This window comes from Falco peregrinus, chromosome Z (genome assembly GCF_023634155.1).
Source record: "Falco peregrinus isolate bFalPer1 chromosome Z, bFalPer1.pri, whole genome shotgun sequence".
In the NCBI taxonomy this organism is placed as follows: domain Eukaryota; kingdom Metazoa; phylum Chordata; class Aves; order Falconiformes; family Falconidae; genus Falco; species Falco peregrinus.
The window spans coordinates 40,724,186-40,743,959 of record NC_073739.1 but is presented as its reverse complement, the minus strand read 5'-3'; the positions used below and the strand labels follow the sequence as shown (position 1 = coordinate 40,743,959).

Sequence of the window (19,774 nt, the reverse complement as noted above, 5' to 3'; positions counted from 1 at the left end):
GAAAAGATTTTGTTCTGTATGAGATTATACAGTCAAAACAAAACCATGAGGTGGTTGATCCAGGGTTGAAAGAGTTAAATTTTGATATTTTTTTTGTGAGTGTGTATCTAAAGGTGCTACTAGATTTTACATCTGATGCAATTTTTGGGCAGTAACAGTACAGTCATGTTAAGCTGCATGAATAACATCCCGCTTACAGATGATTTATTTATAGATAAAGACATCAGCAGACAGAGGAAAGTCTCAGGTGTAAGTAAACAGTACTACATCCATAGTGGTTACATATGACTGCTCTTATGCATCTCTGTAAAATTATTTTTCATACTTCAACAAGAAGCAGGAAGTAAGCTTAGGAGGTTTGGCCCAAAATCTCAAGTACATAAAAATGTCAAGTACTGAATGTGTGCTGTGACTCAGTCTGTATGAATGTTCCTTTTATTTACAGGTATCTTGAGCTGGTACTACTATGTGACTATGCCAATGCCAGCATCCACCTTCACTATTGCCGTGGGATGTTGGCAGGAGGTTAAACAGCAGTCCTTCACAGCTGCTATCCAGTCAAACATTGAGTTTTCCTTGCCATCTTCACAAGCTGATTTCAGGTTGGTATTTAGAATATTGTTGAAAAATGAGATATATGGATAGCGTTTTCATTTATTCTGTGGAATGTGATAATGAGTCATATTAGTACATGAATCAAAAAAGAACTTTACAATCTGAACAGAAAAATCTTGACAGGGAAATGATTCCAAAGGCATTATTTCATGGATAAGGGTGTGGTTCTTTTTACGTGAAAACAAACTGCTTAGTGAGCAACAGGGTTAATAAATCCCAGTATCCTCTGGATTTGCATCCTACATTTTGTGTCTCTTGATGCTCTGCTGCAGCAATACCAGGTCCTCCCTTGTTTCTTACAATGCCTGGCTGTAAGATCTTTCATGTTACCAGACTTGGTCCATTCTGGATACCTGATGGATTCCTGTCCAGTCCCATCCCAGAGTTAGAGCTGGCCTGTACAGTGGTTTGCCTGGGGCGATGTGTACTGACTGGCTAGATGAAAGACCTGTTGCAGTGGTCCCATAAAATAAAGTTGGACCAATGATTCTTTTCAATTAAAAAAATACCCTGTTGTCTAGCATGTGCAGTGGCTACTTAGCTGTCTCACCAAACCAACAGCAATGTAATTATTTTGGATAGATCTATTCCTCCTTCCAATCTAGTCAAACCTGCTTATTGAGTTTAAATGATTATAGAGTGATAGATGAACTGAACAATACTGTGTATAGGCCTGCATGTGAGATGTGAAGCTAAAAATTACATCTCTGTAGAAATACCACTTGTTTCCACATGTATTCACCCATAGTTAGCAGAAGTCTCAGACACGGCACTGGATTTTCTCAGATATTACTTTCAGCTTTTCATATTCATAGAATCACAGAATCACAGAACAGCCCAGGCTGGAAAGGACCTTGAAAGATCATCTGGTCCAATCTTCTGTGGGAGAGGGAGCTTAGATGAAGCTGTCTAGCAGCCATATATGCCTCCTTTTGAAGAGAGCAACTCTGTGCCCCTTATAGATGCCCTTTAAGTACTGGAATACTGTGATGAGGTCCCCCTGAGCCTTTCCTCCTCTTTTCTTCTGAGAAAAGACCTAGCTCCTTCGGTCTTTTCTCACTGGACAGGTTCTCCAGCCCTTTGTTTGTTTTTGTGGGCCGCCTTTGGACCCTCTCCAGTCTGTCTGTCTTTGTTGATTTGCAGGGACCAGAAGTGGACACAATACTCCAGGTGAAGCCTGACAAGCACTGAATAGAGTGGGGTAATCCTATGTCTGTCTCTGCTAGTAATGCCCCTGTGAATGCAGCACAGCCTCCGCTTTGCCTTTGTTGCTGCAGCAGCACACTGATGACTCATGTTCAGCTTGGAACCAGGAGCCCTGGGTCCCTTTCAGCAAGACTGCTGCTCAGACACACAGGTCCTAGCCTGTGCTGGGCTCTTTGGTTATGTCATCCTAGGCACAGGACTTTGCACTTTGTTGAACTTCACGCTGTTCTTGCTGTCCCACCTCACCACCCAATTTGGTGTTGTCAGCAGAGCCAGTGAGGGTGCTTTCAATCCCATCATCCAGGACATTTGTGAGTATGTTGCACAGTGTGGGGCTCAGTATCAGTCCCTGCGGGACCTGTGACAGGCTGCCAGCCTGAGTAAAAGTCACTGATCACACTCTGAGTGTGGCGTGTGAGTCAGTTTCCTATCCATCTTGCAGACCATCCATCCAGTCTGTATCTTGCTACTTTGTCCAGGAGAAGGCTGTGGGAAACTGTGATGAATGTTTTGCTGAAGTCCGTGCAAACAATGTGCACTGCTTCTCCCATGTCAACAGAAAATGTTCTTTTGTTGTAGGAGGGGATCAGGTTAGTCAGGCCATAACTATTTTTTCTGTTATGCAATTAGAAACTTAGCTGAAACAATACTTGCCTTTTAAATAGCTGTTTTGCACTAATACCGTGTTAATATTTAGACAGTGGAAGTCCTTACCAGTTTGGTAAAGCTAGTGAGACTTTGGAACTTGAGGACCTAACAGGGATTTCTTGTTGGAATTTAAAACAAAAGGATTCTGACGGCTTGCAGCTTTGCTGATTTTGGTTTAAAAAAATACTAATAAGTCTTGAATTTCAATATTTTACATAAGATCAGTAAGACATGCCTATTCAAGCTTGAAACTAGTTTATAGGCTTAATAAAATTGTTTTGTGTTTATTCATCTACTATTTGTATGTTATAATATGACTGTCTGTACAGGAATATGCGGTGATACTCTCTATATATTACTCTTTAATGTACAGCATGTTCAGTAATAGGAATTTTTATTGATTTGGTGAAAAAAATTGTTCTGACAGTTGATAGAATATGTTTTCCATTTTTTTAAAAAAAACTGAAAAAGGAATATTTTTGTAGCAAAAATTAGTGCAATTTTTAATAAGTGCGATGGTGATTGGATAAATTAATTGGCACAGGTATTGTGATGTATCTATAGCAGTTGAGTTTGTGACAGTGGAAGAACTAATGTGTTTCAGAAAAACAACTTGACCAAGAAGAAAAAAAAAATGTCAAAAAATCCTTTGCAAGAGTGGTACCTATTATGCATAGACAAAAAGGAGAGACTAAGTATACAATGTTGTTTTGCGGTTAATTAGGACATAAAAATCAATGTCCTTAAAAATCTGCTTTTCCAGTTATACCCAGTAAATCTTTATTTGGGAGTTAGCACAACCGACACTTGTTACTTACTTTAGTCATTAGGAATAGGTAACCAAACGAACACTGTGCACAGTAGTAGGCATTTCTAGAAAGGGTGTGAAATGGATAGACAACTAAATGTTTATAAGATAGTGTCTCAGATAAGATAGTGGAGATAAACTGTTGGGCAGCGGGAAAAGGAAGGATTTCTGAAATAAGTTGTTGAAATATGTACTGGATATAACTTACGTCCAGGTGCCAGTGGGTTTGCCATAAGGGCACTGTATCAAAGAAAATGTTAAATGGAGAGAGAGTGTTGAGGAAGTTTCCTATCTCCTTGTGGTCATTAAGGATTTGGCAGCTTTTACAAGAGATAGGGTGCGAGCTTTCATGTTCTTGCCTTACCTCAACTCTGATAATTAAATACAAAGTGACATTGTTTTACAGCAGAAATATACTGGGTTAGACCACCCTTGGAAAAAAATGGTATAATGATGGGTGTAGTTTTTTTGTATAATAGCTTAAAGTCCACTTCTTTTACAGAAAGTTATGTAAACAGAAGTGTTGTCACTTCAGCAAACTGTAGTCCTTTTCTACGTGTTATCATTTTGTTTTCTGTCAGGACTTACCTGGAGCATGATCTTGCAAATATAAATGCTTTCAGTGATGTCAGGTGCAATAACAAGTGCTTTGCCTGTCCAGGCAGAGAAGAACCAGCTTCTGTAAGTTGAGAGCTCAAACTAAGGAGAGGTTCTATGCTGTACAGAAAGACAGGCTAGCAGGTGAAAACATGAAGCTTATATCTGTTTAGATATGAGTCTGTTTGGGCAGGTAAATTATTGTGAAGGTATATGACTCAGTGTTTGGGAAGGAATTGATTTACCCCTCAATTCTTCCAGTTACGGATCTGGATATCCTGTAAAAGTAATGTAAAGTAAGCTTGATCCTAATGTGGTATTTTTAAGCTTCTATGGTGATAAGCTGGAATTGAGATCTAGTGTTGTTTTTTACTTAAGGAAAAAAAAGTTAGTAAAAGTTCCTGGAAAATTTTAGTAACAACAGAAAAAAAGCCCACTTGGAATTTCATTCTAATTGCACTTAATGTATTTGTGTTAATATGTACAAAACCTTATTTTCATAGTCATATTTGAATAAGAATTCTCTGAATAAATAAGAATTTCTGTATTGTTATTTAGTTGATGTACATTTTAAGCACTTGGTTTCTTGGTGGATATCTATTATAAAAACAAGGTTTAACTAGGGTTTTTTTGGTTATGAGTAACCATATCAGTTCTACTCAGACAGGTATTAATGACTGTTTTCACGAAGAGCTGCACATGTGAACAGTGTGAGAATACAAATGAGTTGTTTTTATGCGAACTGTCATTCTGATGTTTAGAGAATATCCTTGTCTTAGCATACGCAGTTGTGGACATTTCTGGTATCACATTAAACTATATTTTTTTCTCTCTCTCTCTCTTTTTTTTTTTAATTTTTTTATTTTCAGATGGCATGATGAAATCTGCGGTCATGTGGAATATCCCTGCCGTTTCCAAGATTCTGCTGCCAGGTTGCAGGCAGTAATTCCTTATAGAGTCTTTGCTCCCTGGTGCCTTATGGAACGCTGTGAAGAATGTTTGATTCAGCTAATTCCTCGGTGCCTCTCGGCTGCTTACACCACACTGGGTACCCATCCCTTTTCCAGGCTTGATGTTTTGATAGTTCCTTCCAACTTTTCCAGCCTAGGAATGGCTAGGTAAAGAAACTCCTTAGTATCTCATCTCCTGTATTTTCCTAGGCTCGTTTTTATCAGGTAGTTAACAGTGTCACATTGCTATCAATATGAAGTTGCTGTGCTCTTGTTCTTAAACCAAACAAAACTCTAGTTCTGGCTTCATGTGGCTAGGGTTGTTTGCATCCTTTGAGATATGATCTTTAACATTAGTTTTAACAGGGCTCAGGAAAGGAAATTATATGCATATTAAACATGCATCTGAGTTTCTGCATTTGTCAAAGTCAAGGATTTTTTTTAATGGTTCTGTTGATTTAAATACTTGATGCTGTGTCATGTTTTCATTTGGTGTTGATTTTACCATTATGTCTTGACGGAACAAGAGCATGTCAAAATCCAGATAATTTATTCTCATTATTCATAAGCCTTTTGAGATTTATAACTTTCTAGTCAAATGTTGGTCTTTGGAAGCTCAGTAAGGCAAACTGTAAGGATTTCATTATCAAGTTTTCATGGGTTTATGGAGAATTAAAGCTTAATTAAATATTTTTGGTTTTACAGTATAATTTCCAGTTGTGCAATGTCAGTAGAATTTTAGCTCTGTTAGTTGTAAGGCAATGATTAACGATTGAAATTCCCCATTTGTTTTTTATTCTTCTTAAAAAAGGATGTATTTTTAAGTTGGTAATGAGACAGTATGTGTTAATAGCAGAGAATGAAACACTTTTTATTCACTGTTTTCCTAGTGCCAACAGTAGAGTGGATTCATTTATGTAGATGGACAAAACATGCAAGAGAATAATTAAAGGCAAAGCTTGGTTAGAAAGATGAGGAGTGAAAGGAAAGGTGTATTCCCAGACTTTTTTTTGGGGGGGCTCTTAGGGCAGGTGTTGAGTAGGTTTGGTGTCTGAAGCAACTTCAAGAAATTTTAGAAATCACCAGTTCAAGTGCTTATATGAACCACAAATTTATTTCTTTTTACAAAGAGTATAATTAATCAAATAAGGAAGCATTTTGTTTTATGCTACATGTTTTGTTTCTTCTCTATGTCAATTTTTTTTTTTCCTACAGCATTCCTCTTGCGATCCTTTTAGGGCTAAAAGTAGAAAATTTTGCTGGCGTGTAATAATGTTATATAGGTTTTAGCATAAATTTACTTTTTTTTTTTAATGAAGATCCATAAAATTTTAAACTTAAGCATTCAGGGATTCTCCTTTGTCATATAAGCCTCATTGCTTTGTAGATAGTTGTACAGGTTACTGAATTTTCAGTGACGGCTCTTTACTCAATGAACTAAATGAAAGCAGCAAGAAATGTACTCAAGTACTAGTTGCTTTGGGCACGGCCCACAGACTACTACTACCACAGAGAATAGTCTGATGCTGTGAATGGTGGTTTGATTTGGAGGTAAGTGTGATGTTGTGTACCATGTTCTTGAAGCCATCTGAAATTGGTAAAGCTGCTTAGTGATTTCCTCTGACTTCAAAGGCGTGGTACTAAAAGGTTCACACAGGTCCTTATGGATCATCACTGTAACTGAGGAAGAAACCGGCCACTTTACTTAGCTGTGTAGTAAGAGCTGTGATCAGTGGAACCAATGGGCAAGACACACAAATAGTACGAAATGAAAGAGATGGAGAAATGTCTAGGCCAAAATGACAGCACAGAGTAGGAGAAATCTTGATACACTATTGCTCTTTGGGAAGTTGTCAAAGCTTCCCCTGCATGTACCTTTCCCAGAACTTAGAGGGAAAAGATGCCTGCAGGGTATGCTACTGAAAAAAACATCTGTGTTTATCTGAGTTCAGATTTCATGTTCAGAATATTGTAATTGTGCTTTCTTTGTGAAGGAGATCAGAAAAACCTGTTTTTATTTCCCTATGCTTCTAACCACTGTCAGTTCCAAGTGATCCATATCACTGAATATAAGTAAAGGATGAAAGAAGGGGCATGCGTACTTCCGCATGCTTTTCATTCAACAGTTCATCAAGCCAAGCACATTCAAATTTTTCAAAACTGAAATAAAGGAATAATTTAAGCTGTTTGAATTTCAAACTATTTGGACAGCAAAGAAAATTAAGTGACTCATAATAGCCCATTTGTTCTTGTTTTGTGTGACTTTTTTCAAATAGAGGCTTCTATGTGTAATAAGCTACTTAAATGGTTAATTCCTTGCATGCAATGCTAATTACCTAAATGATTTCAGTTAAGAATAAGCTATGTGAAAAAACCATGTCCAACCCACATGAAAAAAAAAAGTCAGCTATTATCTTGGGTTAAAAAGGGTGGTGTAGCGTTTATTTTCTATCTTCTAGTCTATCTGTAGCAGCATAAACATAACACAACATGCCAACACAAAGGGGCTGTTGTTTTGAGAATTCTAATTGTACTCCTGTCTGCCAGAGAAGGAAGCAGTCATAAATTTTAGTCATCATCAGAAGTACCAGGGCTTTACAGAATCTGGCACTTTTCTTTGTCTGTTCCTCATTAACCAATACGTACTGTGTTTTTTTTATATCCCAAAATACTTCCCTTTACTTAAAAAGGATGTTTCCCCAACATTTTAGACTGATGTGAGATGATGATATTTCTTGCATAGTGACCTAATTAGGCATTTTAAGCTGTCTATTCCAGTAGCCACCACTGTGGGTCAGCTGCATTTTTCTTGAAGTCTAACAGATGCTTTATGAGAAAAACTCTAGCTGAAAGCCTATTCATTTAATTGTGTTTTCTGTATATCTCTTCCTGTGTTTTTTAATTTGCTATGGACTTCTGTATGGAAACAGGATCTTGACTGTATATAATAATCACAGTCATCCCTTCTTGTTCCCTGCAGATCTTTGAAGCTGGAGGATTTAATTTTGCACTCTCTCTTGGTTTTACACTGTTTCAGTGCAAGTGATTCAGTACAGCTTCTCACAAATTTATTCTAGTAAAAGAAAAGTGTAGCCTATATGTCTTTGTTGGTGATACTATGTTAAACTGTACATAAATTAAATCAATAAAATATTGTGGACAAAATCTAAATAACTTAAAAGCCAGAAATTCAGTGCTTTCTGTAGAATTTTGAGAGTTTCATGAACACCTAACAGCAATTAAGTATCTGCTTTTAAGTTCTCTCACTAGCTAAAGGGAGTGAATTGAAAGAAAAGGAGTAGGGAAGTGTGTCAGACTGCAAGGACTCTACAGCTCCTAACAAGACTGTTGAGGGGAGAGATCCCTGACCTCACACTGTGCTGAAAGGTGTGCATCATTCAGTACTTTGATTAAAAGTACCACCTTGTTTTGGTGCTTTTGATGATGGCATGCTACTCCCTGAGGAATTGTCAACCCCATTGGTATTTAAATAGTAGAGTTATTTCACAGTTGCAAATGCTCTCTTGTGAGCCAGTAGTTAACACAGGTGAACAAAGCTGGCTGAAAGACTTCAAATAAAAAACGGGGTCTGTGTCTTCCCTGGTTGTTATGCTCTTAAGTCAGTTCTTACCTAGTCCAGTTTTGTTGATCACATTTTAAAACTTAGTGTTTCAAAATCTCTTCCTATTGACCTACAATTCAATTTCTTTCCTTTTGGCAAAACCTGAAGAGACTGAATTCCTTGCTCTTTATTGTTTCCTAAGGAAGAACATTTTTTTGAATACAAAGACTCAACTTTTTGTGGCACTTGAGCCTGCACTTGAGATCTTGAATTCTCTTGCAGTGTTTAATTGTGTTAAGTCCTTTCTTAAATTATTTTTTTTTATTTTCCCCATGTAGTTTTTTCCTTCATAACCACTGAGGGCCTTTCACAGTCACACTATTTTTTTTAATGTTTCTGTGGCTTTAGAAATTACTGACCATCTTTCTACTTCACAGCCAATGTGCTGATACTTCTTTTATTCTCCTGGGGGAGAGCCTTTGTTGGCATTGAGTTGAAGTACTTTTTTTGAAATAAGGGTCTTCAAAGATTTTTGTTTCCAGCATGCATAGCTTAAATAATGTAAGTTTACTGGTTTTTTTTTTTTCTGTTTGAATTAATGTACTTTAGATGTACTAGTTTTGTAGTAAGTGCTAGCACAAGGGTAAATTCTTAGTCAAGCACCATGTGTCATGGCTTGGCTAGTCACATGTTTGCAGGGAGCTAAAAGAGTATGATGAGAAGAGTGTTCCTTGGTATGTACTATGCTTTTGGTTTTTCCTTAAACAGTTAGTACTAGTAACTGCTGAAAATAGAATAATGGGATAGATGGAGTTCTGTTCTTACCTCTTTGGGCTATTCAATTTTGGCCAGCAGGCCTAGCAAGTAAGTGGAACCAAAGAACATCAGAGCAAGATACTGACATTTTCAAAACAGGATCCTAATGCTAGGTTGTTTGAACCCTATTTAGCCTCTAAAATTAGTGGCCTTGCTTTCAAGATTGCTGGATGCCCTTGAAACCCAAATGGTGTTTGATGACAGAAGCACAGAGGATGCTTGGCATATTTGTAAATCAGGTCAACTTACATAGCTGGCTAAATATGGATTTAGCAACCCAGCTTTCAATCCTATTTATAAAGATCATAGTCACTCTTCTCCTGTCATGCAAATGGTCTTTGGTATTTTAAGAGGAAAGAATAACCCTTTCTTCAAAACATGATGTATCAGTAAACCCTTGAGTCTTTCCAGGCCGTGTCACCAAGGCTGTGAACTTTTTAAATTGAAAAGAGAGAAGAAAAAGAAAAAGAAAGAAAAAAAAGGAAAACAGAAGTGCTCAAGCAGACACTTTGATTTGTGTGTCTGTAGCCACTGTTTATCCTATCTGTATGTCTGCACTGTTCCAATGACAACTGATTAAGCCTATTGTAAAATCAGCCAGGACTGTTGGAAAACATCCAAGTATCAAACCTAAATGTGAGTCTTTAGTATTGTTCAGTCTTGCAGAACTGTGACTGTTTGCCTCAGCTGTTGAAGCATTTTGTGGATGTATACCTGACCATAAACTTTTTTCACAACATTTTCAGTTGAGTTAATTTGACTAAATACTTGTGTAGGCCTTAAACACGAGCTCTCCTTTTTCTGTTTTTTACATATCACTAGTTGGTTACCCAGACAGAAATAACCATGTACAAAAATTAAAGGCAAGAGTAAAAGTATGATGTCTGGAGAATGAAAAATGGATATATATTTTTTTAAACTTATTTTTCATTCATTATGTGCTGGAGATTCATAACTTGAACTTTGCATACTTGTTTGCTTGTGTATCTGATTTTTTTTGGTGGATTTTTTTGTATGAGAGGCTGCAAATTGCCAAAGACTTTTAATTTCTGATCCTGCACATGGTTTTGCATGCCCACAAATTTACACACAAAAAGTCCTTTTCATTCAAAAACTGTATGTGCATCTTTATGTAGTATATTTGTTGGCAGGATCATGACTTGGTTAAACATGAGTGAAATTCGACTTTATGATGCAAGTAACTTTAATGTGATTTGAATTTAAAGAAAAAGAAAAGCTGATGAGCTTGGACTTCCTGGAAATACTTACAAGTAGCAATGATTTGGTATACATCCAGTGTGGTTTATTTAAAATAGAATTTGAAGGTTGCTTGAAATTCATAGTGGAGTCTACTTGGGAGGAAATTGTATCTTTCTTGTGTTTCTCAGATGAGGGATCAAGCCGGGATATTTGGCTGAAAGTATCATGAAATCTAGTCATTAATGCAAAAAGAAGTGCTAAAACAGGATTGAGCATAAACCATTTTTTTAAACCTAGGTTCTGTTTTTCTATCCTGTTTTAGAGGACCACCTATGCTGAGTTCATTATAAAGGATGTAAATTACCCATTTCTTTTCCAGAGGCAGTTTGTCCAATTGGCATTTTTCAGTTTGTAAAATTATTTGTGTTGTAAATCGCACACAAATAAGTAAACATTGTTTAGTTTAGTATTGTGGAAATTACCTGTGAAATCCATGTTGTCTGTGGTAGAAAGACTACCACAGAGAGTTATAAATACAGAGATTCACTTTGATTGACATGGGGTTCCTTTTAAATAGTAGCTATTCTGGTACATTTTTGGCCTGTTTGCTAGCATCACATACTGTGTTGCAATGCTGCTGTAAATAATAATTCAGTGTACCTATGTTTAGCAAAGGGACTCCAGAGATTTGCCTTGAGGAATGGAGAGGGGAAAATATGATACTAGGGGCAATTTTTTGAAAGACAGAAAAGACTTGGTATCTATTTAAAATGTCTTTGGTTTTAATACCAGAAAGATATTAAGTCCTGGATGACATAATATTCAAAATTCACCATAGGCTTATACGCGCCATAACCTACAGACAGTTTTGAATTCAAAGAGATCTTGGATCTGCTTCTGGCCATCTAAGTGTCTAGTTCACTGCTTTATTCTGGTGGGTTTTTTTCCCCTCAAATTTGCCACTGTCTTAGGAATTTGGATTCTGGTTTTAGTGCTACAGAATTAATTGGAATTTTAATGAAGCTAATATAAATCTACTGATGGGGTAGCAATTTAGTAATTTTTACTTTTGCTGAAGCACTGCTTTACTATTTCAAGAAAAAAAAGGTTTTCAAAATTCATTCCAGTTGGAGTCTTAGTTGTAATAACAGTAATTCAGAGCATTTAGCTGATGGCTGTACAGCACATGCATATGAACTTAGTGGTATTTAGACATTGAGAACATTTTCTGACTCTTAGCTGGAGCCTGAAGTGTAATTCCCTACCACTGCAATCACTGTCCTTCATCCAGTTGTCATTTTGGTATCAAAACAGGATTTGGAGTACTTCAGTCATGATCTATTTCTTTACTAATGTGCAGAGCTGCTTTGTTGGTCTGGTAACTCTTAACAGATTTTATTTTGGATGTAAACCTGCAAAGAGACTAAAAAAAGTCACTTTCTTGTTGGAAAGCAAAATTTGTTTTTCATCATTTTATAAAATTGTTACAATCAAAAAAAATTACTACTTTAAACAAATATCAGAAATAAGGTTGATTATTACTAAAGAGCATCTCCTTTTCCCCTTTCAGAATGATATTTGAAGAATTAATAAGCAAAGAGATCTCTTACCTTCAGTACCTCTTTCCCCCCCCCCCCCCTCTTTACTTTCTTGAAAATAAGTACTTACAAAATAGAAAGTTCTTTAATTTTGACTTGGCAAATAGGCTATCGTGTGCTTTGAATGGCACTGGAAAATAAAATGGCTGCTTCTTTTTGAGAAACATTTCAAGTTTTTTATAAGGTAACTTCATAAGCCAGATACTGCTCTGGTTTTATACTGGGATCTTCATTGATGTCAGTTATGTTTGATTGCTGCAGCACACTAAGAATAGAGAATACAAGGTTAAGCACTTTGTGAGAAAGTGGGATGTTGAAGTTACCTGCTGTAAATAATTTTGTTATTACTATTTACCTCCTCCCTAAATGGTTTTGCAGTATGCCTTGTGACACCATAAAAATTAAAGGCAGTACATGTCCTGGCAACTAGACATTCTAAATGTGAGACATGAGACTGTGGTGAGGGAAGCCTTGTTTCTTTAAAATATCTACATATTTTAAATATGATGGCTTTTTTTTTTCCCCCAGTGTCTGAGCACCAGCTGTCTGAAAGCCATGTGCTTCATTATTTTTTTTTAAGCTTGAATGTGCTAAAAATGATACGTACTGATGCACACTTAAACCTATCATACACAAGTTGCTTTTGAAATATTTTTCCCTCTTAGGCTTCTGTTTCACAGTCTGACAGGTTGATGAAATAGCATTTGAGGCTCTGAAGAATAAAAATTGACTTTGACTTTTTTCATCATTCTTACAGCAATGGCTGCTTTTATATTTAATCCCTAAAGGGAAATTATTCAAATGGCTTGTATAACCACCACAGTTAGGTGACATGTCCTTTTGCTCTAGTGTGATACGTTAAGGTAACATCTGTACAAGAGCACGTGTTGTTTTCCTTCCAGTAGCAACAGCATAAAACAGAAAACAATTTAGTAGTAGTCTATTAAACCGTGGAAGCAACTACTGCAGCTTAAGATGGATTGAAAAGGCTTTACAGTAATGCAAATTCCATGCTCAGACACTAAATTTTGAACTGAAACCAAATATCAGCCATACTGCCTGGTAACATCATTAGTCAGTGCTGGATCATAGGTACTCAACAGCCACTCTCCAGGAACCAACCAGATCCATGTATGATCTTCGTGCCTATGAATTATAGCAACCTGTCATTCAGGACTTTTCAGTTGTAAAATGCTGCCTCTTCATGGGCACAAAAGCGTAGAAGCTGAGGTCATAGTAGTGCATCACAGCTGTCTGATGAGACTTCCATCCATTCTCTGTGCCATCTGGCAGAAAGACTGATGTGAGGACCTTGCTAATCTAGAAAGCAGGTACCACCAAATCTTAGTAGGTAAACTAAGAGAAGTATTATGTGCTTCTCTCTTTAAAAACAGGGTAAAATGGTAAAAAATGTCAGAACTGGTAAAACAATGGTAAAGCTGTCTTGCTTTAGTGTCACTGATGATTGGTAAAGTTGGTAAGTCTCTGAAACCTGTTGTCCTGCCTTTGGGCCACCTTATAGGACTCAAACCTAATAATCCAGTTTTGTGTGTGCAAACAACATCTGTGTTTCAAAACAGAAGCAACTCAAGTCTCCAACTCCCGCCGCTAACCCCCAGTCTCTGGTCTTCTGAAACGTGTACTTCCGTATAATAAACACCTAAAGTGAGCCTCTGCTATGGAATGTGTTAATAAACAAGCCAAATGCATATTCTGCATTATCAAGGGGCTTTCTTTTTCATTTCTGGTGGTCTTCCATAGAGCTTTCTTAGGGCTTTTAGAAGGCAAGGTACAATATTTACCTGTCTTAAGATGATTCACTTCTGGACAGTGTCACAAGAAGATAACACCTCTAGTCACAGATTACTGAAAAAATTAAAACAAAAAGGAATGTGAATTTACTTGTTGTCACATTAAGAAGGTTGTGTGTGTGTGTGTGTGATTTCCTTGAACTCTATATTTGATCAGCTTATCAGTTTCCTGGGAAAGACAAGGCCCTTGCACCTGACCAGCCTGTCCAGCCTGTCCACTACCTGCGTTTTGACAGCCCACTGTAGCGGAGGCTGACTGGACTGACCTATTCAGGGCCCCCACTGACAGTGTCACTGAGTCAAATCCCTTGTAACAAACTATTCAGATCTCCAGAAACTTCTACAAAATGAACTTCAGCTGAAGATTTGTATTATGCAAAATGCAAGTTTGTGACAGAGTAAGGTTTGAAGATTGCCAGTGGTAATACATGGACTGCAAAGCAAGCTTAAACCGACACAATATCAGCTGCCATGAGTTAGTTGTAGAATAAAGTTCTTACCCAATAGGCGTCCCTGCGGGGGAGAAGACAGGTTCAGCCCGTCAACTGATCCCAGAAGTTACAACGGAGTCTTCCCTAACTTCTCCCCTCCTGGGATCGCTTTTTATGCTTCACAGCACGTTGCATATTCATTTACCGTACACAGGATTGGCTACAAGTGTCTCGCTTCTAATGCAAATCAGTGCGCAGCCTCAGACAGCGCTGCTGAAGTTCTCCGCCAACTGCCCATGCTCCCCAGGTGGGGTTTGCCCTCTTGGGGGGGCTGTTTAAGTCAGAGGTTGCCATCTCCCACTGCCACAATTATCTTTGTCCTATTTTCAACTAATTTTCTGTTGATGTCAGTGGATTGCAACCCCTTATCGGCCTGTCTCCTCTTCTAGCCGGAACTTTCCTCACTTGAAGGCTTCTTTCTGTGTATTGTTTACTAGTCATGTAAACAATAGAGTGCTTATAAATGCAGATATAAATGCTGTGTTAAGAAAGAAGATACTTAATGTTGTGGCCAATTGTTTTGAAGCCCTAAGCTTAATTTGAAAAGGGCCAAAAGAAAGGCAATGTTCAAAGCAGCTGCAGACTTCTGTCATGCAATTGATCGTCTGATCTGGTTTGCCATACCTGGTATGTGGAGCTTTTTTAGTCTCTGTCTGTCATAATCTGTAGTAGTCTGCAATTTACCAGCCCCACCTGGGAAGACCCTGAATCTGGTAATAGATTTTAGATTCTAAATGCAGACTGCAAGACCAATGATGCTGAAACCAAAAGGAAGTGCACAGAAAGCACTGAATCCATGCATACTGCTCTGCTTCTGGCACCAGTTGCCAGGTGCTAATGTCAATCCTTCTTGCTGCAGCCTTGGTTTCAAGTTTAAACAAAAAACCACCAAAACTATGCAAACAAACTGATAGCTCTGGGTTTCACCCCACCCCCCACCTTCTTTTCTTCTCTTGTTTTGTTTGTTTGTTTGCTAAAGAGGGAGAAAAATGAAACATAGTCTTAAAGATAGGGATAGTGATAGCAAGGAATGTGTCAGAAAACTTGTAGACCAGGAGAGAATGAAGAGAACATAGAATTTTAATAGGTAGTCTCCATACTGATGGGCTACATGTTTGTCTATGTGGAAGTTTTCATAGGAGACTGATTTAAGGATCCCTAACCCTTTTCTCAGATAAGCAGTACTTTAAGTACTTGTTGGTTGCTACCTCAGAGAATGCTGAGCAAATTCATGTTCCTACAAAACAGTAATGTTACTGAGCAAAAACTCTACAAAATCCAGTTCTTGTGAGTGAAGCAATCCGTCCTGACCTCCACCTTTTGCTTCTGGCCAAGGAACCTGTTTGGATGGTTGCAGTTGGGTAGACAATTTCGGCTTGCCTCCGGCTCCACTTGCCCACTCCTGGCATAGGGTAATAGTCTTCTCTACACTTGGGACACTGTTGTGCCCAGTTTTGGGCAGCCTATTATGGCAGGGATACTGAAAAACTGGATAGAGTCCATCAGGCAGCCACTAAGATTATTAGGAGGTAGGAGGATACGTTGTATGAGAAGAGGCTGATAAAGCTAGATTTGCTTAGCCTGGGAAAAAGACAAGACTTGCTATCTCGTACTACCTGAAGGAGGGTTCACAGGGAAAACAAAGCCTCTCTCAGAGGTGCACTGGGAAAATATATGAGGCAACAATGGCAAGTTGCAGTGAGGAAATTTAGACTAGACGTGGGGAAAAGTTTTCACAATGATCATGGTTAAGCACTGAAATGGGTCATCCAGGGAGGTGGTGGAACTGCCACCACAGGAGGCGATGAAAAGAGATCCCTTCAGACTTTACTTTTTTCTGAGATTCCAAGCTTTCATTGCTTTTACCTGTGCGACTACTTTGGGTTTTATGTTCAGTGACAAATGACACCTCCCCCTCCATGTCAGACTCATTCAGGTTGCCGTAGTACTTTGAGAGTCTTTCAACAATTAAAATACTGTTTTCAGGAAATCCTGGCAAATAGTAGGAATATATTTTTATTTTACAGATAGCTAATTAGTGTCTGTAGATGTTACAGGAGAATCTTTCAGAGAAAAATACAGTTTCCTAATTCCCTTTTCCTGTCCCATCCTATGCTGAGATTAAGTCAGGGACTGAGTCTGTGTCGTCTGGACCCAAACCTGGTGTTGTAACATTGCACTAGCCTTTCCAACTTTTTCTTGTTTGTGAGAATAAGTAACTGTCTGCCAAGTTTGAAATGTGTGATCCAAACTTCTGGGCTGCTGGTACTAACAAAAGTCAGTCTTTCTTTGGAATAATGTGTAGTGCTTAATTTTTTTACCCTTTGTTTTTAAAACCACCGGAAGTATTTTCATTATTACCTCTAATCAAAACATGCAAATTTCACAGGTAGAAGTTTCAGCTCACTAAAAATAATGAATGTTATTGAAATTGGGGGTTAGGCATGTGATCTTTAGTGACAAGAGGATCTCATATCCTGACAGAGGTTTCTAATATTAGTCTTACTGCTTGTGATGTCATCTTGTAGGGAATGTTTTTGCAGTATGGCAATAGACTGATTTTATTAACTTCTTTAGAAATTGTTTCAGAATTTGGTTAAGCTATCGGAAATGCCTTATTTGGTGCCAGCAATGTCGTCCTCCAATCCTACAATGAGTGTTCGTGTTAGCTCTGGAAAGAAAATGAAGCCATGAACCAAAGACCAGTTACCTATTTCAGAACATTTGGCAATAATGTAAAAGTAGTCTAAAACACCCACATTTTACAACTGCTTGTTGCTAAATGAGTGCAAATTCTATTCCTTCTCCATACCCATGACATGTGGTTTGTGATTTAATCTGCTTTAAGTTTGTGATGATAGTTTTGATTCAGTTCTCCAAATAACATGTCTAAGGAAGTAATTTGCCTTTGCCCATACAATTACAACTTCAGCAACCAGGTAATACGTGCAGTTGATGATTTTTCATGTTTTGAAAATACTACAATTAATGTGATGGTCCCTGTAATACTGGTGTCAATCATAAGTAATTTCATGAAGTTCTGTGTAGATCTGTCCCATGTGTGTGAGATCATAATTTGTCTATGAAACTTAAATTTTACAGCTAAATGCTAAAAAATATAGAGGTAGGTACTCTTGTAAATATTTGGGCTTTTTAGCTGTTAATGAAGATAAGGTATTAAATACTGTTCCTAATTCTTATGAGGTATATTGTGGTATTGTTGAAAATAGGAGTTCTTGTGCAAAGTGAGATTACTTACCTGAGAGTTTAGAGCTTGGTACACAAAAAGCACACTCTGATGACATCTTTCTCATCTAAAACTTTTGGGACTGTGGAAGAGGAAGAATTTTCTCAGTGCTTTAGGCAGATTTAGGTCTTGTTGGACTAATAGAGTGCGCATAAAGTCACTTTCTGTGAACACAGCAATTAAACACTTTTTGCCTGTGGTCTTCATGTTTATCAGATAAAAACAGGGAATTTTCTACTATGTCTGTCAGTTAAAGACATCCTTGGGGGGTGGAGAATTAAAGGCTATGTTGAGACCGCTTGCCCATTTCTACTGCAAGGCTAGTAATTTGTAGCACTGCTTCTTAAACATGGAGAAAAAAGATGGGAGAAAAAAAAAGATGGAGATTATCGTTTCACTGCTCCTCCTTGTCGAGATTGCAGAGTACGTTGTGCTATATGTGTCTTGCTGCTTTCCAGCTCTCCCTCTGGAAGTGGGGAGACTTGGCCTGTGATGTCAGACCTAACAGGTGTAGACTGCCTCTAGTAATCACAGTAGATGCGTGCTTCTGTGCTGAGGAGCCTTCTGCCAGGCAGTTCTGTGCATAAAGACTGTGTCCCAAGTGCATTTTATTTAATGATTTGACAGAGGCCAATTGCCAATTTTCTCTGGGTTTTGGCCACAGGAGTATAGAAACTGCTAGGAGGAAGTATGGAGAAAGGTATAGGCATAGTTGTGAATTATATAAATATGTTGTGAAGAAGAACAGATAAGAATTAGCTGAACAATGATAACATGAAGGAAAATAAATAGAAATTAGTAATGACATATGAACCAGCGAGGGAACAAACTAGATAATGTAGCTAGTGAACATATTCCAAGCACAACCAGATTAGTAGGTATGCTTTGCATGGCTTAGTGAAAAATAGCAAATTTCTTTCTGTGCTCTCAAATTGTGTATTTGACCATCAGTGAAGGATAACATTATGAATTTATTAAGTTGCTGCAGCACACTTCGTGAATATTATTTCTGTCTGTTACTATTTTAATTTTATGTAGTGACTGAAAGCCACAGTAAAGGTGTAGGTCTTCCAAAAGTACCTAATTAGGGCAGGAAGGACGTAGCCCTGTCAAACAGTTCCTGTGGAGTGCTTTTCCTTTTGGTCTTACAAAAGAGATGACCTCAGCAGTAATTGTTTTCTGAAAATTGCCAAGCTTCAAACTTACATCTTTTCATTGTGTAAGTGCGTAATTTCTATAGTCTTTGAGGTGGGGTTAGTGCCCTGTTGAAGGTTTCTTTTGGCTTTTATTGGGAAATGTTTATATGTTAGGATTGCTGTGTAGTGATTGGAGAGTACTTGATGGCATTCTGAAGTGATAGAAGTAAATGATGGACAAGGGAGATGAGCATGTTTGGAGCCCATTGCAGGAATCCCAGTAGTGTGTTGATTGCTTTTGCTATTTGTTGGACTCTTTTATTATTGTTATTAGTAATAATAGTTTGTGTCCTGTTTTGTGGGTCGTCTTAAAAAACCTGACCTAGAAGTTATTTTAATTAAGAAAAGATCTGCTCAAAATTGTGAAACAGGCTTTCAAAGTCCTTACATGTATTTTTCCTCTGATTTGATGATTGTTCTCACTTCTGCTAGAAGGGCTTGTTTGAATGTGTTTCCTACAAACTGGTGCTAAAAGAGCCTGTTCTTCATATTGCTCCTTTTTCTTCTCCGAAGTAAAATTCCTAATAGAAGTTTTGATACCAGGAAATTCTAGTCTACCTTGATTGTGAAGTAAGTGGAAGGACCACAGAATGTTTACAAACAGAAAGAGAACTCTGTGTGAGATTTATATTTCTCCTAGTCTGTGAATTGGACTCTTTCTGCTGATTCTGGATTTTTTTCCAGAAATGTGATTGTCAGGTAATTTAGAGTGAGCAACACGTGGGCTTTTAGATCTTTTGAAATATACAATTAGTGAATTTTTTACTCAAGGGCAGTGACTCAATATTTTTTTTTCCTTCCAGAAAGCCTGGGAAGAAGGACAAATCCAAAGAAAAAATAGCATATGCTCAAAATAATCCAGATAGAACATTTAGAACATAGACTATGAAATTATGAAGATTAGGTCTTTTTGTGCAATGAATCATTTTTCTTGTAACCATGTCTGCCTTCCACATTTCTATACAAGCCTTCCCAAATCTATACTTTGGCTTGTTTGTAGTACCAGTAGTCATATTGACGCAGTCTCTG

The 19,774-nt window shown here is 37.7% G+C and overlaps 1 protein-coding gene across 10 annotated transcripts in view; it reads left to right on the top strand.

Annotated features, from left to right (window-relative positions):
* The window catches only part of AOPEP (aminopeptidase O (putative)), a 206,513-nt gene that overhangs the window by 35,872 nt on the left and 150,867 nt on the right, over window positions 1-19,774 (top strand). For all 10 annotated transcript variants that reach the window (XR_008744745.1, XM_055790627.1, XM_055790626.1 and 7 more), the window contains 2 exons: window positions 446-602; window positions 4,744-4,992. Coding sequence is in view for 9 of the 10 variants with exons in the window: in XM_055790627.1 (XP_055646602.1) it covers window positions 446-602; window positions 4,744-4,992 (406 nt within the window). In the remaining variant the exon portion in view is untranslated. The remainder of the gene's footprint in view (window positions 1-445; window positions 603-4,743; window positions 4,993-19,774) is intronic.